At 44.0% G+C, this 27772-nt stretch overlaps 1 protein-coding gene across 1 annotated transcript in view; it reads left to right on the top strand.

Moving 5' to 3' along the window:
• MAP3K10 (mitogen-activated protein kinase kinase kinase 10) overlaps nucleotides 1-27772 on the top strand; it is a 270585-nt gene that overhangs the window by 217197 nt on the left and 25616 nt on the right. The window contains exons 8-9 of the mRNA XM_086938266.1: nucleotides 11400-11512; nucleotides 23717-24475. Coding sequence (XP_086794392.1) covers nucleotides 11400-11512; nucleotides 23717-24475 — 872 coding nt within the window. The remainder of the gene's footprint in view (nucleotides 1-11399; nucleotides 11513-23716; nucleotides 24476-27772) is intronic.

Here is a 27772-nt window from a genome sequence, read left to right as displayed (position 1 = left end):
CGTTCTTTACTGTAATTGACCTCAAGAACGCCTTCTTCAGTGTGCCCATTGATCCAGAGAGCCAATACCTCTTCGGATTCAGTTTAAATGGACGAAGTTTCAAATTTTCACGCGCACCTCAAGGATTCACAGAAAGCCCCAGCATCTATAGTCAAGCACTGAAAAGACAACTTGATTGTATTCAAATGCCAGTTAACACCGCCTTACTGCAATACGTCGATGATCTGCTGATCACCGCACGAAGTGAGCCCGAATGTGAACAAGCATCACTGACAGTTTTACATTTTCTGGCCGACAAGGGACACAAGGTGTCTCCTTCGAAGCTACAATTCTGTGTTCAGCAAGTTGTGTACTTGGGTCACTTGCTGTCCAAAGTGGGGAGACAGCTCACTCCTGACCGTATCCAGTTAATTGTAAATATGCCACAACCCCAGACACAAAAGGAAGTGCGGGCCTTTATAGGCCTCACCTCGTACTGCAGACAATGGATTCCTCAGTATGCATTTCTAGCTAAACCACTCATTCAGTTGACAACACAGGAGGCAGCGACTTCGACTGCCCTTCCTTGGACTCAGGAACATACACAGGCCTTTGAGGAATTAAAGAAAGCTTTATGCCAAGCACCAGTTTTAGCGACACCGTGTTACAGCAAACCTTTTACACTTTTTGTTACAGAACGTGATGGTACAGCGTTGTCTGTCCTCACTCAAGATCAAGCAGGATCACATAAGCCATGCGCTTATTTTTCAAGTACATTGGATTCAGTAGCCCAGGCACTCCCTGCGTGCTTAAAGTCAGTAGCAGCAACGGCCCTAGCAATCAGACAGAGCGACTCAATTGTTTTAGGACATCCATTAACAGTACAAGTTCCACACTCTGTAGAGGTTCTTCTAAACCGAACCCAGACTCAACACTTGACTATAGCACGACTGACAGGTTATGAATTAACGCTATTCCAGCCACACATAGAAATCAGACGCTGTAACATTCTGAACCCAGCAACATTGTTACCTTCGATTATGACAAATTCAGCCCCGCATGATTGTATAGAGATCATTAATGCAGTAACAAAGCCCCGACGAGACTTAACAGATGTTCCATTGACAAATCCAGACCTGACACTTTACGTGGATGGTTCATGTATGAGAACAAGTACAGGAGAATTAGTGGCCGCGTATGCAGTGACCACTGAAACTGAAGTTAAAGAAACATATCGTATTGATACACTGTCCGCTCAAGCGGCAGAGCTCATTGCTCTGACCCGAGCCTGTATACTAGCCAAGAACAGAAATGTTAACATATACACTGATTCCCGTAATGCTTTCGGAGTCGTACACGACTTCGGAGTGTTATGGCAAGAACGAGGTTTTTTGACCTCTCACGGTGCCAAGATCCAACACGGTCCCCTCATTCAAGCACTGTTAGAAGCAATACATCTGCCTTCAGGCATATCCATCATGAAGTGTAAAGCACATACTAAAGTTACAGATTCTGTTTCCCAGGGTAACGACCTGGCAGACCAAACAGCAAAACATACAGCATTGACTCACATCCAGACAACTGACGTGACAAAGATCATAGTACCGACACATTGTATGACAGTCAGGGATCCCACACTAGATGTAATCGATATTCAGACACATGCTACTACAGATGAAATAAAGAAATGGACTGAACTAGGAGGGATTCAGACAGATCAAGGTTGGATGACGAAGGGAAAATCTACATGGTTTCTCCCCGACTCTATGGTTCAAGTCATAATAAATACAGCACATAGTCCAGCACATCTAGGAGAAAAAGCTATGTTAGACAGTTTACAGAATCTCTGGTACAACAAACACTTACGAGCAGCAGCAAAACAGAAAGTGCGTACTTGCATGATCTGTTGTCAGTTCAATCCAGGTAAAAGCGTCCCTGTAGAGCAAGGTGGATTCCATCCTCCCGATCACCCTTTTGAAGTCCTCCAGATGGATTATATCCAGATGGACCGTTGTCGAGGATTCAAGTACGTCCTCGTAGTTGTTTGTGCACTTTCCCGTTGGACCGAAGCATATCCAGTCCCAGATTACACTGCTCCGACCACTGCCAGGCAGCTGGTTCGAGAATTCTTCCCACGGTACGGCTTGCCTCGTGTCGTCTACTCAGATAACGGACAGCCATTCTCATCCGAGCTCATGAAACAGGTTTCCCTCCTGCTAGGAAATCAGTGGAGATTCCATTGTGTCCGACATCCCGAGGCCGCTGGCCTTGTAGAAAGGCATAACCAGACACTGAAAACACGCCTTGCTAAAATCTGTAAAGAGAAAGGGGTCGACTGGATAGTCGCCCTGCCCGTTGCACTGTTCTACATGAGAATGGTCCCCCATTCGAGATCAGGACTATCCCCGTATGAAGTGGTCTTTGGCCGACCACCTAATATGTGGGGGACGCCCATGCCTAAGAAAATAACCGATGTTGATTGTAACATGCTGACAGATTACCTTGCCTCCTTGATGTCTGCACTCCAATCATGTCGTTCACAGGTCGCTGCAGCCTTTCCCAACAACACTGATGTAAAGCCACACGATGTCCGTCCCGGAGATACGGTGTTAATTCGCAATTTCGACAGGAAAAGCCCGCTGGAGCCCCGCTGGAAAGAGCCGAAGATCGTCCTTCTTACCACGAGGACCGCCATCAAAGTGGAAGGCCGAAAGGGGTGGATCCACACGAGTCATATTAAAAAATTTAATGAACTGTTGCCAGAAACTGACTCGTCCACCCCCTCAAAGGACTGCCTCGATACTAAAGACTTCAAAGTTCCAAAAAGAGAGAAAACTCCCCAAGAGGAGTATCGAACAAAACTCCGATCTAGCAAGTCAGACAGTTTAATTGTTTAAGTCCTCCCCTAGGTGAATCGGTTAAATAGTTTCTGACATGTATCCCCTAGATCGAGATAGAGAGAGAGACAACTCAAGAAACGTACATATTGTAAATCACTCCGCAGTCACTGTATAGTGACATTATTGATTATGTTTTTTCTAAGTCTTCTGATTATTGTTGCCAGTATATTGCTTCCCATATATTACCCTATCTTCAAGCGCGTACAATCTGCTTACAACGTCACTGCCGAACATTCTTTTAGTGAATTACCTCCGCATGAACTATCTTACAGACTTGCGCTGCGCAACAATACATTCATTAGTATGTTACATCACTCCCATCAGACTAACAATGCTACAAACTGTTGGATATGTGGCCGACTCCCTCCCTACCAGAAATACAAGGGATTTCTGCCCCTCTTTCCGTACCCGTTCACTCACAATGGCTCCTGTGGTGCATGGTTTAGAATAATTAATTCCTTAGATCCTGATATTGCTGTTTTCAAAGGAAACTGGGTTTGGGGAAACTTGAACTTAGTTCTGCTTAACGCCTGTTACCCAGACAAAAAGGGACTTCCCATTAGAATAGGAACTGATCTAGAAAATGAAGTATATGGATTAGGTAATTATACAATTAACCTTATGATTCTTACTGTTGAATCCGAAGCTGCACCAGTTCTCCCGGCTATGTCAGTATTACCAGTTACTGGTGATTTATGTGTCAGAAAGAAGGGTTCAGTACACTTAGGTCATAGTAAATGTACTACTGTGGTCGAATTCAGTGGTCAAGGCAAGTCTTCCTTTCGAGCTACTCGTCATTCCTACTTTGTTTGTGGCCATACCGCATACATACGCTTACCTCCAGATTGGGATGGTACCTGTTACATTGCATTCCTTCTGCCACCTGTTTTTCTAGCGCCTCCTGACTATCACAGAAATACAAATCTAGTAAAGAATAGACTCAGAAGAGATCTCCCGATTGTCGACTATACTGAAACGGCATGGGAGCAATACACAGATTTCAATAAAGGATTCTTTTTCTTCACAGGCCCCGTCCAAAATAGTAAACTAATACGCAGATTAACTAGAACACTTGAAGCAGTAGTGAATGAAACTGCCTCCGCTCTAGGCAACTTAACCGAGGAGCAGTCCGCCATGCGGGTTGTTGTTCTTCAGAATCGTCTTGTTATTGACGTCATCTTGGCAGATAGAGGCGGAGCTTGTAAGGTCATCGGGTCAAGTTGCTGTGTTTTCATTCCAGAAAACGCGCCAACGGTATACCAAGCTATTACACTTCTTCATAAAATTGCAAGTTTGATACATCAGAATCCAGGCACCTGGACTTGGTCCGGTTGGTTCTGGACAACGTTGACCGCTTGGGGATGGAAGATCCTATCCTTCCTAGGCATTGCCCTTGTCATAGTATTCAGTTGCTGCCTGTGCCTACAGTGTGGGCCAGCGATTTGTGGTCTGTGCCCCACATCGTGCATTGCACCTTCTAGTTTACACTCAAAACGCGAAAAGAAGAAAGAAGAGCAAATGATGTTACAAGAACAGACTGATCGATTCATGAGGATTTATATATCATGAAGGGTCCGTAGGGAACAAGGAGGGAATGAGGAAATATAAATTTTATGGTCAAGTAATGTTCCCTAACGTGTACCCCACCGTCTCCATGTACCAGCTTAAAGTGCATGTAACTTCCCTCCTGTGCCAGCTATGAAGACGCAAATACATTTGCGTCCAACGTTAACATGTCCTCTTTCAGACCCACCCTGAATGGGTTGATTATTCTGTTTCTAAGTATGCTATGCCAATGTCTTTTTGTGGTGTACTTTACACGTTTTTCAGCTCTGGCGAAGTAGGCCCTGAATTCTGCCATCGAGCCTTTTTTTCTGCCTTCTAACTCTGAACGCCTCAGCCTGGGCTGTCTCTGTACCCGTGACCTCTGCCTTACTCCCTGTGCGGCTAACGGCGCTTAGCTCAGCCTGCTGCCTGCCAAGACTGTATTCAACCTTCGAATTATCTGTTCCGCTCCTCAACTTACATTCCTGCCTACTAGTTTAAGTAAACATTCCCCCATCTGCAGAGCAAAGGGCCCGGCCTCACTGTCTCCGTGCAAGTAATTCATAGCCTCTGTTACCATGGTAGGCCCATGCCCCCTCGCATCTCATGCAGACACTTAGACGCTTATACACGCACTCACAGTCAGTATAGAATAGCTTCTGCCCTAGAGACCTTTTCCTTCTAGATAATATGGTTCCTAAACATCAGATACCAGATACGATAGAGGTACGAGTTGATCTGACATGCCAGACTTCTGTCTCTTTCCGCCAGTGTAAATGTCAAGTCCCCTGCACCCTCCAGTTTCACGTCAATTACACGTCATGCAGCTGCGCGCGCATCCCGACCTCAGATTTCTGCTGACATTGCCAAATTCTGCTTTGTACCCACCTACTCGTGACACCTACATATGACGTTTCTAGCACACGCCTCTATGTTCACGCCTAATTCACGCCTTCTAATTACGTATCACTACCACGTGTGTGCTCTTATCTTGTTTCTCTCAGCTGTTACGCCTACTGTATTGGTTTCTATTATATGATTTAAGTATATAAGCTATGTATTGTCAATAAAATATTGCTCTATCCCTTCCTGCACCCCAGTGGTGGCAGGAACACGATATCCGATCTGGTACCATGACCATTCCTTTTTAAGGAATAAAACCCCTAAGAACTCTAACACCACGGACTCTGCCTCTTTCTTTCCGATTGAGTTATTTTTGTTCAGTACTTACCTGCATAGAAATTAGGACAGTAAATCAAATATTTACCACACCAGCTAAAGGTTGAGATTGGAAGAATTTGACTTCCTACTTTGAGAAATTTAGAGCAGAATGTGTTCTTAAGGTGTAAAGAAACAAAAAAAGTCCCAAGGTTTTACGTACAGTTATGTAAGTGCAGTTTCGCAAAAAACATATATATGCAAACAAGGTATTCTATAACGACAAGAAGAACTACAATTTCATTGTGTCAGCCAACACTTGAATAATACACGAGAATCCAATAATTTGATATATCAAAAATACATATGTATAATTTATTTATACAAACAATTTAAAAACAATTTATTATTAAAAATATAAAAGTCATAAACAAATAAAATGCATTTCATTACAGAAAACAGAAGTCGACGTAGCGTTTCGGTGATATTCGATTGATAGTTCACCTTCTTCAGCACAGTTTTCTAGACAGTAGAGAATACATGTGTTATTATTCAATACATGTGTTGCTGACACCTAACTACCATGACTTATCTAACATACATTCTTTCAACTCCTTATTACTCATTATACGTTTATTAACTTTATTCAGAACTACACATAAGCATTACAATATTGACTAGCAAGCCTAAATCCATCTCCACTTATTGAACAACACAGTTATAGGTGGGGACCCCATAGTATGTATTTTCTCGGGACACACTTCTGTTTGAAGGTGTGTCAGTTTAAATCTTAGTCCCTGAGGGTATAGATCGACTTTCATCCTACCTCACTGAAGATTTTAAAGTGTTTCTGTGAGGTACTCCTTTATGATGGCGGAATCACTCCCATTGAATATCCATAAACAATATAGAATATACTTAAGCATATGATTATAACTTTACTAGGTTCTATAACCTCTCAAGTTATTGTGTTATACATACCAATTGTCATATTTTCACTTTGTGGGGACTTTGGATGAAGCCACCGTGTCTTTATCTTTAAAAATGTACTGGACATGTGCTGGAAAAACCAACAAATAGGGATGTTTATTTAATTAAACTTTTTATCTAATGGTGATTGACGAATTCTGCCGTATACCAAAGGAGGTGTCAACTTGCCTCAAAAACGCTACTATTCAAGGAGCCTGATGGGGTCTGCTTGTCAGTTGCGACTAGATGTCACCAATCCTCGGGACGCCTCAAGGATTTTAGATGTCAACTTGATTGTCTATAGAAATTTGAAAATTTGAAAATCTTGCTTTTTGCTATATTTACAATTGCCATTGATAAGTATAACTTTTCAACAACCGCATTAAAGTACCTGGTAATTTTATTTATCCAGTCACAATATATCGATATTTTTTTCGTCTTCTTTGTGTCTTTTTGTTGCTTTGTCTTGAGTAGGCCTGTCGGTGTATAAGGAGATTATCATGTGTTATTCCTCATGTGTTAAGCAACATCGCTATCTTGTTTTACATTTTATTGAGGTTACCCGCCTTTAATCTAGTTTATTTATATTTGCAGGTATATACATGAATGGGCTAAGATCCTCAGTTGCACTAGTTGAGGTAAACCATTATGTGTCTACCTCGTTTACGTTTTAAAGTGCTAAATGCCCTTGATCCGGTTCCATCATTAGATGTCTCTAGATTAAATTGTCTACGACTGGAGTTCGCATGCATTTTACCAGATTATTTCTTCAATTAAAATCGAATATATTTAATTTAATTTAATTTCGCACTCGCAGAATCGTCGACTAGTGCCAGACTGCATTCATCGGATTTATTGTCATTACAGAATGTATATTCTTTGACTTTTGCCGCACTGTATACTATTATCGCTCTATGTACTCACAATACCCGGAATACACTTTAATGCAGGGCTTGTGGACTGTATGGACATTCCTGCGAGTTCGCTTTGTATTTTACCAAAATATTTCTTCAGTAGAGATCCAATTTATTTAATTTCGCGGAATAATACCGGACTGCATTCATCGAGCTAATTATCAATAGAGCCGTACATTATTTGACCTGTACCGCTATATGTATTACGTTTCACACTATCCGGAATTCGTTTAAATTATGCTTTAACATGGTCAGACAGCAGTCTGAGTTTAGCATTAACATAGTACGACAGCGGTCTAAATTGGGTGTCACCCGAAAAAAGTCAAAGACATGAAGCACCCTTGTAATTGACCCCGAATATAAATAACCGTGGCCCGAACGCTGCATCAAACAGAGGAAACCGGGACTTTGGATGGATGCAGGGAGGCCGTAACCTATTGAAAAGGTAAGCTAAGAATACGGCAGCCTTTAGAATAATAGGCAGGGGACATATTTGTGTTATTTGGGCATAGTTTCTGCTCTACAACAGGACTTTATGCTAAATTTAGACCGCTGTCGTACTGTGTTAATGATAAACTCAGACTGCTGTCTGACCATGTTAAGGCGTAATATAGTAATGTTAGTACAAACCAGTAGCATTGCTGTCTTACCACGTCAAGGCATAATGCAGGAATGTTAATATAAACTACAAGCCTTGCATTTAAACGAATTTGACGCGTTTCGCTCCGCAGGCGGAGCTTGGTTATATATATATATATATATATATATATATATATATATATATATATATATATATATATATATATTATCGGAAGGAAGTGGCTGGGCTGAATCTAACCGGAAGAGTCGCATATATATATCCCCATGTATGTCACGCCGCCTCAACGACTGCCTTGGGCTGAATCGGGCAGTGGCAGTAGGGAAGCGCCTATATGTGGGATTGCACTGCAGGGACTGGTCTGGGTTTCATCTGGCAACATTAGTATAGCGCCTCCATGTGGTACGGCACTGCAGAGACTGGTCTGGGTTCAATCTGGCAGCAGTAGTAGTGTAGTGCCTTTATGTGGCATGGCAGTGCAGAGACCGGTCTGGGTTTAATCTGTCAGCAGTAGTAGTGCAAATACAAACACCAGACTGATCACTGTTCTTCACGGATAAAACAATGTCTGAGTTGCCTATGATGAATGAACCTTGACTTAACCACAATCAATTAAAATAATAAGCATTGAAGTCTGACCTATGTGGGGGATTATTAATGAGAAACAGATCGGTGATTTAAAAGATAGCCGCTGTAACAATAGAAAGGTAAAACGGGAATACATGTTTGTATTATTTTTTGGGGGAGATTTTATATATATTCTTTTTAAATGAAAACAATTTGACAAAACGGTCTAGGATAACGTTTAGAGTGGTAGTAAAGAAATTGTTTACGTTTATGTCATGCAGTGAATGAATGTTAGTGTGATGTTTTTTATTGACGAAACACTCAAATAAGCATTATTATATATTATATTACTATAGACTTCACCTTTTGTCAATTGATTGAATGCTTACAGAAATACTTCAATGTCTCATTTGGCGTGTCACCTTCTGAATGATTTTGTCTGCCTGAAGTCCTGCAGGGAATGAATGGGTACAACAAAGGTTGGGATGATGGCCAAACACTTTCTCCGCTGTATAATTCTTGTAACCAGATAGCTTTGCTATCGGCGTTATTTCTTTTTCTGTAAAATAAATGGTGAAAGCTAGCAAAGATGTACCTTGCTGTCTCTGAGCTTCTTAATGGCAGTGTTCTGCTTTACTTTAGCACTAATATCCTGTTCTTGTCTGCTTTCTGTTTTGTAATATTGGTTTGTAGACTATTTACAGTTATTTCTTGTTTGCTTATGTTGTCTTTCGTTTTTTGTTGGCTCTTTTCAATTTGGTGGTCAGGTATATTTAATTTGCCATTTGGGCAGCGACTTGTCCAACGCCTTTGATGTATTTGTTCTGTACTGTTTATGCTGTGTTGTGGCAGTTTATAAGAATTGGGTTTTAAAATGGAAAGAAGAAAGTCCGAGTATGGTGTATCATTGAACGGTTCACAAATAGTGGACGCATCCTTTTATAACCTGCTAGCATCTTTCCATGCAAATAATGTACTAATCAAATGCTTAGCAAAATGTTAATGAGGCAGGTCATATTTTGCAGCCCACTATTTTTGGCTACAAACGCAGGAATGCGAGGGAAGTAAATCTGCTTCTCTGTTTTGTTGGTCTCTAAATGTCACTATTTTTCTATGATCAACCTGTGCTCTTTTTTTAGGGACAGGAGGTTCTTAAACAAGCATTGGCATAGCCAATAGGTCTCGCCTTTGGGACCTTATAAGTGTTTAGTTATTCAGCACAATATCCTTGGGGCAACAACATCAACTTTTGCATGGCTAAACACTTATAAGGTGCCAAAGGCGAGACCTATTGGCTATGCCAGTGCTTGTTCTCTATGGAATTTGCAGTGCAATTTGTGACCGCTATTGCAGGGGCAAACTGTTGATCAGATACCGACCTCAGAATTGATGGAAATTGTAATTGATGAAGACACTGACCCTTTGGGAGCACGATTGCCACCATCCTCACAAAAAATGCCAGTTATTTGTTGCGTTTTGCCATTCTGGGAGGTCCAAAGCTGGTAGATAAAGTAATATGCATTAATTTCCCAGTATCTTTTTTTAAACACCGCAACATACCCCTTTGTTTGCTTTAATAACAATCTATAAATAATTTAGTCAGCTCTTAAATACTTTTCAAGTGATTTTTTTCATGTTGTTTGCTGATTTAGATTTGAAAATGGAAATATACAAGATTGAATCGCTTTTCCCAATTTTTATACTGGTATGGACATCAAAATTTAAGCCAAGCCAGTAAAATGCCAGCCATGTACAGCCGTACATTGGACAGATTCCCTTTTAGGAATTGTGTCTGCAGCCTCAGGAGGCAAGGATGAGCGGGACCACTGCCTACCACCCTGATGTGTTCCCAAACAGGACGCCATTTTTTTTTAATGCGGCACCAGTCTCTTTAATATAAACCTGCTGCTCTTTATGGTCTGGCTTGATAGTGCAGCTGTCGCCAGACAATCATGTAAGCATTATTTACCAGGTAGGCGCTTTGGCTCCTCCCACTTTTTGGGAGCCAGCAGTACATGTTTTGGTTGGGAAGACGTTGTGTGCTCCCACAAAACAGTGGTTGCCCTCCACAAAATTGCGATCCTTTTGTTTATTTAAACAGATGTCCGAGTTGGGCTTTCAGGGGCACACACATGACATTAGAATGCTATTAAAATAATTTATGTTGTTTTTCTCCAGCCGGCCGCACAGATAGGAGGATGGCAGTCATTAACATACATAGATTTTAGGCCTGTCTTTACAGTGCAACTTTCACCTGACCTTTTAACATGTGCTAATATTTTTTAACAGGTTTTTTTCTACAGAAATGCATATTCGTTCCAATGCTATTTACTTGTACTTCTCCACATTAACATAGAACATTCTTTTACAGCCAGACCTATTGGCATTGCCAGTTCTTGTATTTAAAGTTTCCCATTTGTGAATGCAAATGTATGGATGAAGGTCTGGTGGGAAAGAGATCTTGAGGTCTTTGTCTGTGTGTGCAGCCAACCACAGGGGTTTCAAATTGTGACCTTCCTAATTAATATTAATTGCTTATTACTGCATTGATCTTATTGCATCTTGTATTCCCATTCATAAAACGGTAAGTATGCAAACTGCACATCATTGGTTTGTGAATGGGAGTGGTACATCAGGCCCGTAGATTGTTTTGACTTTGTGGGAGCTCAGCCACAGCTCACACCAAGACTAGTTTAAAAATCTGGTTTCCTATGGTGTGATAGGGGTTATGCTTGTGTGCTTACTAGCTTATCTTTTTCATCTTTTTAGGTTGAAGTCACTCAGTGAAGGCAGCAAGCAATGGTCTTCTAGTGCCCCCAACCTTGGGAAGTCGCCCAAGCATGTGCCAATCACAACAGGCTTTGCAAGCCTCACAGAAATGGGTGAGTTTCTTAAAAGCCAGCTAACTCAATAGGAGTGAGATAAGGAAAATGTACATTGAACATTTGCTTGCCATAGCTTAGCCGATAGATGGGGCGTCAGCCCGTCAAAAATGACACGCACAATGGGTCAGAGGAATCACTAATCCGGTGACATCTTCAATCCTTGGCACCACCACACTCCGAAAGTTCTGAAACTTGGGGCAGTACCAAGCTAGATGTGCCAAGTATTTGCAATGCAATAGGTCTCGCATTAGGAAAGTTTGAGCTATTGGTATTGTAAATGACAAATATTTTATTTATGTGTTGGTTTTGAAAATAGCTAAATTAATCGCTTTGTCATTTACAATGCCAATAGTTTTAACTTTTCGCAAACGTGACACCTATAGCATTTGGAATGCAATATGTGTTGTATTTACATGACTTTGATGTATTAATATTACAAATAACAATGGATTTTTAATTTTTTTTATTAATTAATACTTAATTAAAACTTTTTGTAATTTATAATGGCAATCGCTTAAACTGTTGTAAATAACTATTGGGAAGATTATGTTCTGTGTATTGTATTGTGATGAAAATCCAAGAACAGAAGTGAAATATTAACATCTTTTTGTGACATTTGTAATAAAGCTTGAAACATTGAGAGAACATATTAGAACCAGTTGTTGTTGAATGGTTTCACAGAGTGATGCTGTGGCGTTCAGTGGTGCGGAGTGATGCTGTGGCGTTCAGTGGTGCAGAGTGATGCTGTGGCGTGCAGTGGTGCAGAGTGATGCTGTGGCGTTCAGTGGTGCTGAGTGATGCTGTATCCTTCAGTGGTGCTGAGTGATGCTGTGGCATTTAGTGGTGCTGAGTGATGCTGTGGCATTTAGTGGTGCTGAGTGATGCTGTGGCATTTAGTGGTGCTGAGTGATGCTGTGGCATTGAGTGGTGCTGAGTGATGCTGTGGCGTTGAGTGATGCTGTGGCGTTGAGTGATGCTGTGGCGTTGAGTGATGCTGTGGCATTGAGTGATGCTGTGGCATTGAGTGATGCTGTGGCGTTGAGTGATGCTGTGGCGTTGAGTGATGCTGTGGCGTTGAGTGATGCTGTGGCATTGAGTGATGCTGTGGCGTTGAGTGATGCTGTGGCGTTGAGTGATGCTGTGGCATTGAGTGATGCTGTGGCGTTGAGTGATGCTGTGGCGTTGAGTGATGCTGTGGCGTTGAGTGATGCTGTGGCGTTGAGTGATGCTGTGGCGTTGAGTGATGCTGTGGCGTTGAGTGATGCTGTGGCGTTGAGTGATGCTGTGGCGTTGAGTGGTGCTGTGGCGTTGAGGGGTGCTGTGGCACTGAGGGGTGCTGTGGCGCTGAGGGGTGCTGTGGCGCTGAGGGGTGCTGTGGCGTTGAGGGATGCTGTGGCGCTGAGTGGTGCTGTGCCTGCGGTACTATTTTTTATATAATTGAAGTTTGCAGTGCTGCTGCCTGTGCTGTACTATTTTCAAATGATGGAAGCTTGCACTGGTGTTGCTTGTGCTGTACTATTGTTTATAGCGTTTGTAGGCTAATTGTCTTCCGTTTTTCAGACCATAATCATGCCACATAAAACTGTACAGCACGCGAAAACATGACAAAGGATTTCATATAACGAACTTTGCATAAGGTACAGGAAGTGCTGCAATATGTCCATTTTGACTACAGCTGTTTTTCCCATCACTTTAAATAAGGCATTAAAAAGAAACATTGCTTTACACAAAAACCGTTGTGCAAATATATAGCCATGCTACATGTGAATACATTTGATGCTGGCAAATTATTCTGATTTATTTAGATATTTAAGTGACGTAATTTACTCTACTAGCCTAACAAAGTCAGTACATAGTGGCTCACTACTGACATCAAGTAAGATAGTATATGTACAAAAAGAAATAAGAACAAAAAGTCACTATGCTATTCTTACGCATTTAGTACATAGCATACCATTAAGAGTACGTAAACATGCAATTCAAAAGCTAACAAATATTCACGCTCGCTGCTAGCATCAACTAAGATAACATATGTATTGAACTAATTTCCAACAAGAACTTACCATACTATCCTTAGACACTGGGTACATAGCATACCATTGAGAGTAAGTGAACGTGAATTGGAAAACATAAGCAAAGTTCATGCACGCATATGGCATTTGGTACATGGCATTCACGGCGTGTTATTTATTGGGAATGAAAGTGCATCAAAGCATAAACATGTATTGCCTATAAAAAGAAACAAGCTTGTAAATACAAACGTTTAGTTTTGTGAAAATGCACTGCCATGCGACATGTGAACACATTTCACGCTCGCTAATTATTCTAATTTGTTTAAATATTTACAACACTTAATTCACCCTAGTAGACTAACAAAGTCAGTACATGACGTGCCATTTTAGATGATTTCATAGAAGGACAGGGAAGAACTGTAAGACTGCATAATGCGCTGCACTGATGTACACCATAACACAAGTGTTTTTTTGACCGGGTGCATACAACGCGCACGCAGCCACTTTGCATTATGCTTCAATTGGGCATAGGATGTTAAAAGGAATGAAGAAAAAAAAACAGGACGACAAAAAGTCTGGTAGAGTGTGAAATGTCAGCTTGACATGCCAGCTGAGAAACGAAACAGGCAAGATAATTAAGTGTTTGACGATCACCACTAAAGATAGTAATCACTTCGTTCCCAGCATCAATGAGATGCAAATAAGTAAACAACTGACGCGAAAGGTCTTTGTTTCATTATTTTTTTACAAAAATAAAAGGTGTACGCAAAAGTAAAAACAAAAATCTACAATCCCGTTTAAATCACTATAACACAAGCACAAGTTCCACAGAGAATGCTTTTTTTTAGCAAATGCAAAAAACAGCCTAAAAGGATAATAAAAACGACAGTGTTGTATTCATAAAAATGTGTCACTTGAATAGTGCTCCGATGCCGCTGCTGAGACCTTGCAGCGCTATCCCCATGTCAGGACGCACTAGGAACTATGCAGTAAGGTCATCACTGTAGCACCTAGCTATCGTGTCTATGGATTCGTAGCGCTCCATATATTTTTTTTTGTTGCAAACTTTTATATAGCGCGAACTTGAACCGAACTGGGTATCAGAGCGCTTTACATAGCACCAGTTACGTTACACAAGGACACAGTCATTTGGTTAGACACAGGGATATTAAGTGATTTGCCCCAAATCACAGGAAGTTTAGCGACATTACTGAGACTCGGACCTGGTTCCCCAGGTCCAAGGTTGAGGGCCCTCGCCGTTAGGCCAACTCCATAATCCTATGTCTGCTTGGAAATGTGTATTGAAATGGCCAATAAAGTCTGTGGCTCATGAAACACAGTGTTGTGTACATTAACACACCATGACGGGAGAATGATCTGTAGAGGAAGGGGTGTCAGAAAATATTCAGAGTGCGCGAAAGAAGGATGAAGAGGCGGCCAGGGGATAAAGAGAAAAGAGGGGAAGGGAAACGAGAACAGGGAAAAGAGATAGTTACGAGGGGAGAGAGTGGAAGGAGACACGGGTAGAAAGAGGGAATATGGAGATACATGTAAATGAGAGAATGAAAGAAGTTGGGACTGGTTGAATGAGAGAGAAAGACGTGGCAGACTCTTCGAATGAGGGTTGCGGGAGAGGCAGGTCAGTGGGTGTCGGGGCGAGAGAAAATGAAGAGGTGTTTATAGAAACGGGGAAAGGGCGGAACGTGAGGTGTAGTAAGAATGAGGAACAGAAGAAAATAAGAGGCAACCCTACATGTGATGATCACCACCCATGCAAGCAACCCCCACCCAGCCAAAAACTTAAATCACTCCCCGTCGTAGAGGCGTCAGTAGTCACTGTGCATCAGCAAGGTGCTGGGGTAGGTGAGGAGACACGAAACGGTGGACAGAGGATATAAAGGGAGGGAGAGGTGCACTAATGAAGGCCGAGGGTGCAGTGAAATGAACTGTAGAGGAAGGGGTGACAGAAAATATTCAGAGTGCGCGAAAGAAGGATTAAGCGGCGGCGAGGGGATGAAGAGAAAAGAGGGGAAGGGAAACAAGAACAGGGAAAAGGGATAGTTACGAGGAGAGAGAGTGGAAGGAGACACAGGTAGAAAGAGGGAATATGGAGATACACGTGATTGAGAGAATAAAAGAAGTCAACAAAAATGAAAGCCGCGTGACCTCCCAAATCATACAAAAAAAGTTTTTGCAGTTCAAACATGGCACACACACTGCCTGCTGATTTAGTAAATTAATAACGAGATGCAACACTCGCCGACTAGCAGGAAACGCAGCAGGAGGTGGTGCTGGACGGCACGTCGAGTCAACAAAACAAAAAAGTCTTCGGAGGAGGGCTGATTCTGCGGAGCACGTGAAGTGGCAAGCTCTGGCATTGCGCAGAGGGGGGCGGGGGATGAGCATATGGCGAGCAGCGGGGGAGCAGCTTGGGCGCGCATTCCAATGAAGTCTGGCTGGTGTGAGTGAGGCCAAGCGCGCGCCTGGCGAAGAGTCACGCTTCAGTAGGCAAGATACATTGGGAGGAATTCGTTTGGAATCCCCTTGGTCAGAGAGTTTGTTTCAACTACATTACTCTCGTCTATTATCCCTGCAGGATAGAATAGTCGAGACCTAAAAAGGTAGCACTCTCTTCCCCACAGTGCAGGCATTTAGCCACCCAGGAGGGGTCTGTCCTATTCAGTTGACAGGGAGTCACATAGGTGCGTTGTAGAAAGTTGTAATGTAATAGCTTAAGCCTGTTATAACATATAACAAGATATAGTTCACACCAACTCAGATGCCCTTGCCCAGTCAGCGCCTGTGATTGGCTCTTCCAGTTCCCTCTCCCAAGTCCATCGTACTGCGTAAGATTCATTCAGCATGTGCCCCCAGAGCGCCTTGTAGAACTATGTAATGAGATGCCGCTCCGCCCCCACTGAAGCAGCCTCCAAGTACCCCAGAGGATTGCGGCGCTGCCGGAAAGTCACTTCACACCTCTCTTGCCATAAATTCCAGCTTGGCGTAGTGTAGAAAATGACCCTCCCCCACCCCAAAAGTGTTTTGTGCTTCTTGAAAACAAAGAAAAAGCTTGCTGGGTTATAAGTCGTCCGCCACCTGACAGCACCCACCCTCCATTGTTCCATAGACATATCTCCATCGATTGCCCGAAATGGTGTGAGATCCCAGAGCCGCAGTTACCTATCAAAGGGAGCCCTGCAAAGTAGTTTTTGGACCACCTTTTCTCAAGTTGCAGCTGTAGTCTTCACCAGATAAAGGACTGGGTGCTCCGACCTGCCCCCCACATAAATTGATGCACCAAAGTGTCATCCCCAAGCATATCTCTAAACGGCCTTTTCTCCCAATTATCAGACTCCACGAGCCACCTTGCGGCATGCTGCAAGTGTGCCGCGAAATAGGAAAATTGCACATCTGGGAGAGCCACCCCCATCTTCCATGTCCCTCTTAAGTGTTCACAGCGCTACCTTGATGTATCGACCGGTCCATTTGTGAAAGAGCCTAGGCTCCAGCAGGAACATAGAATTCTGAACTAGGTAGAGGCAGTAGGGGTGAAAGACAATTTTTGCAATAGCCGCCTTACCCATCGCTGACAGGGAGAGTCTGTTCCAAAACACAATTGAATTTTCAAGGCCACCCGCTACCTTTTCCATGTTCAAGTACCGTTGAGCTCCTTCAGTGTATGTGACACACATGCCTAGATACCGAAATCCCTCAGTCTCCCAATGAAGCCCCGCATCCGGAAACTGGTCCAGGGGCTTCCCAACTAACAGTGACTTTCAAATATCGACTCTGAGACCAGAGACCTCACCAAAGGCCGTCAGCAGCTGTATCAACATTGGTAACGACCGACCAGGAGAATGAACATAAATCAACGCATCATCTGCATATAGTGAGACAACATGTGTGTAGGCACCCACCCGAATCCCCCAAGGTTCCAGTTCCCTATGTAGTAGCAGAGCGAGGGGCTCAATTGCAAGTGCAAAGAGGAGTGGCAAAAGATGACCTATCTGTGTGGTCCCCATGCCGACCAACCACACCTCCGAGAGTTCGCCTCCCAACTTATCGCAGACTGAGGGCTTAGTGTACAGGAGTCGCACCCAAGCACAAACATAATGCCCAAACCCCATACCACTTCATACTGCCATCAAGTAACTCCACTACACAGTATCGAAAGCTTTTTCTAGGTCCAATCAAACAAGGGCCATCTCCCTGTCATCTCCCATGGTTTCATGCAATATGTGGATGAGTCTATGCAGGTTTAAGGTTGTACTGCCTGCCGGCATGAAGCCGCATTGATCTTCGTGAACCAGCTCCCGAATTTCACCCCCCAGTTTTGCCAACATTTTGCATAGGAGTTTAACATCAGAATTGAGCATCGTGAGTAGCCTATCTGAGGAAGGGTCTGCCAGTCTCCCTTCAACATAAGACACACCATCCATTCCTGTATAGTAGTCTGGAGGATACTGCTCACCCTTGCCTCAAGGATAACTTCCAACAAATTTTCCTTAAGCGCAGTGGAATAAGTTTGATAAAACTCCACGGGGAATCTATCCCCACCCGGGGCCTTGGACTTGTTAAGGGCACCTTTAACCTAACCCAGTTTCTCCATTAAGATTTCCTCCTCCAACTCTTGCATACATTCCAGCGTTAAGCGAGGCAACCCAAGTCTCCAAAAAACTCTCAATTGTCAACCACATTGGCCTGATACATTGTCTTAAGGGTAGACAAAATGTCCTGCCAATAGTCACTAAGACTCATTCAGGAGCACGAAGGTGCAACATGTGTGAAAACTCCATTTCAGGCCGGAGGATCCAAACCAGATCGCATGTATCCCCCTCCATGTGTAATCATTGAATGGTGCATTTTCAGAGTAGTTCTACCTATGCATTCCAAAGCCTTTGCATTTCTCACTGTACCTGCATCACTTTGCATGTGTTTCCGCTGAACACACCTCTGTTTTTTGCAGGCCAACCATGCACCTCTCCTGCACTTTGAAAGTTGCCTGCATTGGCCTCTCCACCCTTCAGGTGGTCGTTATACACAGCCATCTCACAACTGCCTTGAGCGCCTCCCACTCAATGGCCCTGGTGTCCATGGGTCCCAGTTCACCTCTAAATAATCAGCAAGAGAGGCTGCCATTGTGTCCCGGCAAACCATATCTGTCAGAAGTTCAGGAGCCATATGCCAGTTCTGAGCGATGCAAAGCGTGGCGAATTGCATCTCCCCAATGCAAATCAAGCATCACAAGTACATGATAAACAAGGCAAGCAGCACAGGTGCATGACAGGTGCTAAATATGTTCAAGTCTCCCCTTTCAAAAGAGTCAACTGGGGAGGTAGGAGCTTCATCAATTGTGCCTCCAGGGCATGAAACGAGCTTCCCCTCCATCTCAGAAACGCCCTGGACCTCCTTTCCTTCAGAAAGGGTTAAAAGACATGGCTCTTCTCCCATTAGCACACATCCTTTTCCCTAGCAACCAGTGATTGGCGCCAGGACACCCCAGGGTAACCGTGCGCTCTACAAGTGCGATTAACATAACATAACAGAGAGGAACTGCCTCAGATGCTTCACCATGACGAGTCATGCACGCCCCCCCCCATTAGCAGGCAGTCCGGGCGACTATAGGTACCATGCGTCAGAGAATGGCAAATGTACTCACAACCCTCCAGGTGCAGCACATGTCATCTGTCCAGGAGGCCCAGATTGCACATGACGGCAGAGTGAGAGCATGCCATTAGGGGCTTAGTGCTCCAATAGATGGGTGGCGATCCCTATCACAATCTATGATGCAATTGAAATCGCCCTCCAGTAGGCCCTGAATTCTCTCAAAAAAGTATCGATCAATCACTTTGGATGCGTATGTATTCAGGATTGTGATATCCTTATTGTCTAATGTACCCTTAAGAAGGAGATAGCACCACTTCACACCCACCTCACTGTAAGTATGTTGGAATGTGACCCCCGGGGCGCCCCCAGCATAAGAGGACTAAGTTGCAGAGAACAGTTTCTCTCTCCATTTTTTCCCTAGCTTCTGAGGTTCCTCGCCCATAAGGTGTGTCTCCTGTAGGCAGGCTATATGCACTTCATTACGCCTGAGAGAGGAGTGCACTGTATATTGCTTTGAGTTACTCTTGAGCCCCCTGACATTTCACATAACAACATTTATACACTCAGCCATGAGTCACTATGTGCCCAGCTTCAAAGGCTGATCTCCATAATCAGCCATCTCGGAAACCCTAAGTGAGAAATACTGGTGACCTGACACCTCATTTGCACTGTAATGAAAAACAGGCATTTCCTAACGGGAGGACAACACAGCAATCTGGCATCACCAACTCCCCCCACCCTGGACAGACAGTGAAACAATAATGCATCACACTACAGATCCGGCTTGACTCCCGCTGTCAGGACCCACAGCTCAAACTCCTGATCCCCAACCATTGCCCACCACTAGCCGTGGATAGGCACCCCTTAGATCCCATACACAGTGCAATGCCACGTCCAGTGAAATTTCACATAAAGGCCCGAATACACAATCCGCTTAATCATTAGACGGAATCCCAAATGCACCCTGTATAGGTTGCAGACAACCCCCCCCTCCTAATCGAAAAAACCCAGATCAAACAAGATAGTTAGTTGAGAACATTATGATCGTAAGTCTGACAGCGGAGCCACTCAACACCAAGACAGCCGCCTGAGAAGGCAGGTCCTCCTCCAGTTCGGATACATGCTCAGAGGAGGTTAATGCCAGGCTACCATCTTCTTGGATAACAGCCCCCGTCGGGCTGTCCCTGCCAGGGGCTGGGCCTTCTTCTGCTGCAGGCTTCTCACATGCCCTCCAGTTAGGACTAAAAGCCCCTGGTACTCTGGGCTAAGGACCGCCAGGGGCTTGTCCTTTCCCTGGGGACTTTGTTCCAAAACTCCAGCCACCTCTGTACATTCTCTTTGGTATAGAGGAAATTAGATTTACTCCCCCGATGACACCTGCAGTCTGGCAGGATACAGCAGCATGTAGAGGAGGCACATTGATTTCCGCTTAGCCTTGACCTTTAAGAAGGTCTTCCGGGACCTTTGCACTTATTGATGTAGTCAGGTAAATCGAGATCCTGTGGTTTTCCAAACAGGCATTGCTTGTCTCCTGGGCTGCACAAAGGAGACAATCTCTGTTCCTGTAGTTCAATATATGGGCTATTATGGCCCGCAGCGGTCCCCCTGGCCTCGGAGGATCCACCAGTGCTTGATGCACCCTCTCAATTCCAAATAGGGGGGACATCCCACATGGCTTCAGGGTAACACAGATCTATAATTCAATGAAGCCCCCAGTGGCTCCCCCCTCAGCGCATTTTGGGAACCCCAGAAGATGTATATTATTGCAGTGGAATCTCTTCTCTCCATCCTCTACTCATGCCTCTAGAACCCTGGTCTTTGATGTGTCCGTAGCCACCTGTTTCTGTAGTGAGGCCATCTAAACCTGGAGCTCAGCAATTGATCCCTCAGCAACACAAACTTTATCAGACACCTTGCAAAGAGCCTTACGAAGCAGATTCACCTCATACGCCACTGTTAACATTTTCACCTCAAGAGCCGCCCTGAATAGCCATGAGTAGTTCCCCCACAAAGGCTCCCCAGCGGACAGCTCCAGGTCCTGACCACCCCTGCCATAGGTCTGTTGTGTGTGCCGCTGTGAGCAGGTCGCCGTGGTGGTTTACTGCTTCATAGTGTTCCCCTGTGGGGGGCTGCGTTGCCTGTTTCTCCTCATGAAAAGGTCAAGGGGGCCACTACTACCTCACCCCTTAACCACAAGGCCAACATTGGAGTATGATGTGTAGGAGGCAGCAAGGCAACCCCATCAGCACACAGGTGGTGGCACTGGGGGATGTCACTACAGGGCAGCCATCCTTTATACTTCCCCCAATATACAGGGGTAAAATAAAGTCTCACTTGGCTAAAAGCATATTTTGCCCCCGAAAAGAGCAGCAGTCAAATCCAGTGAATCCAAAAGAGGGGGTAGATCATTGCCCAAGCACAGGTGAAGTTCACAATGGCAAGGTGCCCCACAGTAGTGGGCAAACAGGTGAGTTCATCCAAATTCCACTGGGCCCTTAGGCCCTACAGCTGCACATCCACAGGTATGCAGGCAGGCCATCCGCTCAGCAAATGGCACCCAAGGCAATCGTCCCAAGCACCGCAGCCCCTTACTGTAGCCCCACGGTCTGATTTTGGTGACTGGGCATGCCGCCCTCCAGGTGTGACGCTGCAGAGTGGCTTTCCGGTCTGCTCAAAGGGGCTCAGATGATTTCCCCCATAACTGTACTTCTCCGTGCCTGGCAGGTCCGCTCTAAAGCTGCCGGACTCGGCTGCCTCGAGGCACCTAGGGATCAATCCTGTCTAGGGCTTGGCGCTATGATCCATCGCGGGCCGTGCCTGCGCCCTCAATGCAAGAGCACGCTAAAGGAAGGCCCGCCGGCCGTCCTAGGTGGAGGGCAGCCCCAGGGGTCTGGCCGAGAGTCTCTCAGGCCACGACTACCTCACCAACCCGTAGACCTCCACGTGTCCCGGGGGCCTAGCCATGTGTCGCCCACAACATCCAGGCCTGCAGTGGGCCACAACAGTTTCCGTCCCGGAGAAGGCCTCCCCGAGCACCACATAAGCAATGTCGGTTGCAGGGGCCCACCAGGGTAAAGTGTCCTGGCTGTTCAGGAGCCGACAGCACCAGGGATGGGAGTATTCCGCAGGATGATGCTGGGGTCGACAGGTAGCCCCTTAGAAGTGCGTCCTGCTGGCCATCTAGTGTGGCCACATCCCAATTTGTCAGGTGTAAGTTAAGCAGCCTCCTGTGCCGAACTTCAAAAACCCACATCCACAATAAAACACCCATGCGTCAAGGGGACACTTTGTCAGCGTCTCAAAGTCCAACCCTTAAAAGCAAGTGTTTTCTGATAGGAGGGTCATGGGTCAACCCCAATGTGTAGGAGAAAATGTAAATTTTTTAAGGTTATATTTCTGAGTATGAACAGCTAATCATGCTTTTTGGTCTGTTTGCCTTTTTTGTTTCTGCTTTCTTTAGATTTTTACTCCTGTCCCCTATTGAATGAAAAGCACGGTGGCCAGTCAATTTATATATAAATGGATCAATCTATCTTCATTGAATGACTGTAACCCCTTCACCAGCAATTTATACATATTTGCCTTATCTTAGAGTGCAATGTGCCTCCTTGTAGGATGAGCATGCAGATCGAAACAAAGAGTGAAGAGTGATCTGCCTACTCTCGGGACATTCTAGCACATTGTTTACTTTCTGTCCGTGGAGACATCAGAAGGAATAGTTACTTGAAATGTATTTATATTTATGGGAACCTGTTCTACTTCACTTCTTTTAGCATTTCCTAGAAATGTCCTCCTACCTGCATTCTCAACTGATTGAAGAGAAACAGTGGTTGTCAGTTCTTAGAGAGAAATCTCAAACCTCTGTGTGATGTATCACAATATTTACACAAAATGGCAGCCATACTTAAAAATAATAACTAAGTAACAGAGGTCTGAGCTGCCATTATTAGTTGGGATCAGATACCTAGTAACAAAAGCAGTAAGCCGAGCATTAGAGGACATCAGACTAAAAGGTAGTAGCAGCTGGCGAATCACAGAAGAAGATAGGATAAAGTGGCATACATAGCTTCGATACCATTAAAGAGGCCGACTTTGTTGCAGGAACTGCTGCAAAATCAGGCACGCTAGAGGACCATTTGGTTGGTCCTTCTGAGTTATTGGAGTCTCTGCCCAGGCCAGGTAGAAGCAGCTGCCAGATATGAAAATATATGGGCCTTCTGCTAAAAGCTGCTGCTTAGTGGTGTAGAAAGCTTAGTGGTGTAGAAAGCTACTTAAAAAGGATAAACTATTACTGCTGACAACGATTGGAACATCATGGACGAGTTGGTGCCCAAGGGTGTCTTGTAGCTTAGGATTTCAAATCATACTTGTTCAAACTCACATTGCCGTGTCCTTTTGTTGGGCCTAGTTCTGAGTCATTCAAACATTGTCTTATTTTCAATGACTTCGTAGCCCTGAATCTGAAACCAATAATTAGGATAGCTACTGGTGAAAAACATCTGGCTTTTAGAATACATTAGGTAAATTCAGAATGTATTGTTGATTTGACTATGACTTGGCTTTTGTTGTTTGTCTTTGGCAGAGGAGTACCTAGAAGTTGAAGGGTGTGTGCCCCAGTCTCCCTACTCCAACCAGTCCTACCTCAGCCTGCCTATCCAAAGCGATGCCAATAACTGCATAATTTCAGACGATCCAGGTCAGGCGGTATCCTCATCAAGTGTCATCTCGGACAGCCATAAGCGTAGCTCTCACCGTAAAAAGTATGACTTGGTACTCCTGGGCTGTGCCTCCATCTTGGCATCTGTTGGCCTTGGGAATGATATCCTGGATCTGGGGCGGCAGCGAGTGCTGCAGGAAGAGCACCGCGCCAAAGACGAGAAGAAGAAGCGAGACAGTCTTTTTCAGCGTACAGGACGCTTTCGTCGTAGCACAAGTCCCCCAAGCCACATTGTATCCAAGAAAGATGAGTCTGCTCTCCCTTCCCTGGAGCCCTCAACATCAGTCACTCTCCTGTCCCTGTCTTCCATTTCTGACTGCAACTCAACTAAGTCGCTGATCCGTTCTGACAGTGATGATGTGAATGTGTACGAGATGCCAGTCACTGTGGAGCCCAGCCCGGAAGCACTGAGGGGGCAGAATGCCAACCCCCTTGTGGACTTTAAGGTGGAGGGCTTCAAAAAGGACCCCAAACAGTCATTGACTCCTACCCATGTGACAGCTGCCATGGCGACTGTATGTCGAGGGCACCGGCGCACTCCATCTGATGGAGCCATCCGACAGATTATGCAGACTCATAGGAGAACGCCGTCGGATGGCAGCATGCCGCTTCCCAAGGACACAGGTGAGTTTCAGACTCAGTGTTTGTTTCAAGTGTTGTGTGATGTTCCCTCTGTTTATGCCTACATCTGTAATCTTTCCATGTTTCTGCTTGTGCAAATTGAATTCCCGTAACTGGGTGTAAAACAACTGGTTCTATATTCTAGATAATATTTTTGGGCTGAGGGAATATGATTTTGTGAAGAAAGAAGTGGCTGGGGTTAGCATACTTCTCTTCCAAAATATATGGTGGACTAATGGATACTTCTCATTGATTGGGACCACAGAGGAGCCTCAATGCCCCACCGGCCCCTGATGGCTCCCCTTGTCCTATGGGAGCCAGCATTGAATTTGGACGGAGATAGCTGCTAAACATGCAGCTCCCTCTGCCCAAAAGCAATTCTGGTCTGCGCTGCCCCCTCCGGAGGTGGTGCTCCCGGGGGCTGGAGGGAAGGGAGGGGTGGTCGGGGATGCCCCCCCCCCCATTTTATACTAAAGAAGCCCCTGGAGGTGGTGGTCCCTGGGGCATACCATGCAGGCACCTCGGCATAATTTAAATAAAAAACCCTGGGGAGATGGTGGTCCCCGCGGTTTGATTAAACCCTAGGAGGGGGCCCATGCAGCCCCCTCCTTTATTTTTCATAATCCTCACCCAAGGGACTTCCTTTAAAAGAAGTGTGGGACCCAGCACTGTTTTTTTTCTTCAATTTTGCTGCGGATCCATCTGGAAATTTACAGCAATATTGAAAATAAAATTTCTTTTTAATGTATGCCGGCATCCCTGTGGGGACCCCCCCCAACCATATCTTGGGGGTCAGGGTATTCCTGCCCTGCCCCCTTTTCTTTATTTTTTACGTTTATGTAGGATTCTTCTACAAGCAGAGTCCCAAGATGGCTGCCAACACTTCCTGGTTGAAGTGGTGGCATCTAATCGAATTTCAGTAGGATCCGCAAGTCCACTGCAAGGACTTGTGTCCTCGAATATCTATATTTTTTAAACTTGAATTTCTCTGACACTACTGAATGGATTTACACCAAATGACAAAAAGCACACTTTCTGGACCAACATCCAGATTTCTGTCAAATTTGCTTTAATTCCTTTCAGCAGTTTGGGCTGTAGTGTTCAAAAAAAGAAAAATCCCCATTGACATAACATAGGTAAACCCGTTTTGGGACCCCCCCCCCCTTTTTTTTTCTCAGGCCCTCTGTGGTGTCTTTTAAAGAATAAATGCGCAGGAACAAATATGTAGAGTTGAGGAGGTACTTTAATTAACCTCAGCCACAGGAGAAGATCATTAACTGACAGCTGGAACTCTCATGTATTCTAGAATACAAGCATGAGAGGTCCCAGCACATTAAAGGTACAGGCAATATCACACATCTCCCTCCCAAAGAGAAGTAAAAACAAGGAGTTATAACAGGGAAAAAATTGCAAATACATAAACATTGAAGAGAACAAATCTATAATGAATAATCCCTTAAATAAGAGGGCAGTCTACGTACTCTTTGACATCTAGAAGAAGAAGAAGAAGAATCTAAACCATCAGCAAAATTAGAAGTTGAAAGATGAAAACCTTGTCTTCCATAGGGGAAATCACAGATAGGAATCCTTGACTTAACCACAACCACCCTACTCCTATTCCAAATTCTTCCATCCTCTGTTTTGATTGCATTTTTGAAAACCTTCACAACAGCTCTCACATCAGTGTACTTACAGGTTCTGCAACCTACTGGAGCTTTAATACGAACAAGATCTCCAACCAAGATCTTTTGTTCATTCACGCAATTCCTTTTATCAAAATAAGTCTTCCTTTCAATCTGTTTCCTTTCTTCCTTCTTACGCCACTCACCAATTCCATTATCAATCAAACCCTTGTTTAAATTCATCCAACCAGGACACAACCAAGTGTTAGGAGCTCTCCCTTTAAACAAAACAAACGGAGATTTTCCAGTAGTTGAATGAGGGGCAAAACGATAGGCACTAATTCTTTCCTGAAGAACAGTTTTCCAATTTAAACCAGAAGATCTTGCTAACTGAATGGCCTCTTTCAATGTTTTGTTAACCCTCTCTACTGCACCATTAGTTTCTGGATGATATAATGAACATTTTTTATGTAAAATACCAGATTTCTTCAAGAATTCTTCAAAAATTCTTGAGCAAAATTGCGGTCCATTATCAGAAAGAAGACTATTAGGAAAGCTCTCTTTTTTAAAAATGTTATCAAGAAATGTAATCACTTCTTCTGAAGTAATATCTCTCACAGCACTCACCTCAATCCACCTAGAGTACAAATCCATTAAAACTAAAAGATAAGGAGTATCACTTACACCTGACAAGGGACCAACTATATCTATAGCTAACTCATCCCAAGGATAACTTGGTAAAGATCTCTTGACCATGGGCATCTGTTTTGTCTTAAGTATTTTATCACTAGCGCAGCACTCTAGACAATCCCTCACAAGTCTTTCAATTTCTAAATCCATCCCTGGCCACCAAAATTGCATGCGTAAAATTTCTTTTGTCTTAACAATACCAAGATGTCCAGAGTGAGCATGAGACAAAAGTTTCCTCCTTATACCCAGAGGTGGAACCATTTTTGTACCTCGAGTTAAGAATCCAGAATTTATGGACAGTTCATCAGAAACCAAAGTCCAGGGTTTCTCCAATCGTGAGTTATTACTCAACGAAAGCATTACACTTTTATTATCTTCATCCTTCTCAAGTTCGTCTCTCCATTCTTTCTCCTCAATTGCACCTTCTGTTATTTCACATACATTTATAGAATCATCAGTAAACCCACAAACATCTTCTTCATCAAAATTTTCTTTTCCTACCATTCTCGAGAGACAATCAGCAGATTTATTTGACACACCTCGAATATAATCCACATAGAAGTCAAACTCTTGTAAAGAAACAATCCATTTTCTAATTCTTGATGAAATCGCATCCAACCCCTTCTTATCAAAAACTTCCTTCAAAGGCTTATGATCAGAGAGAACAAGTAATTTTGTTCCCCAAATTAGATTTTTCAATTTTCTGAGAGCCCAATAGATTGCAAGAGACTCTTTCTCTATAACGGAATAGTTCATTTCTGAACCTCTTAGACACCTTGAAGAACAAAGAATTAAATAATCTTTTCCATCTCTTTTTTGTACCAACACAGCACCCAGACCTTTCTCACTCGCATCAGTAAACAATATGGTAGGTAGCCCTGGCACGAATGCCTGAAGAGAAGGAGCCTTTTTCAATTCAGATTTTATACTCTCAAACTCTTTCTTGCATTCATCCGACCAGACATATTCTACGTTCCTTGCTGTTAAC

This window comes from Lissotriton vulgaris, chromosome 9, assembly GCF_964263255.1.
Source record: "Lissotriton vulgaris chromosome 9, aLisVul1.2, whole genome shotgun sequence".
Classification (NCBI taxonomy): Eukaryota; Metazoa; Chordata; class Amphibia; order Caudata; family Salamandridae; genus Lissotriton; species Lissotriton vulgaris.
This window is presented reverse-complemented; position numbering and strand designations above follow the sequence as displayed.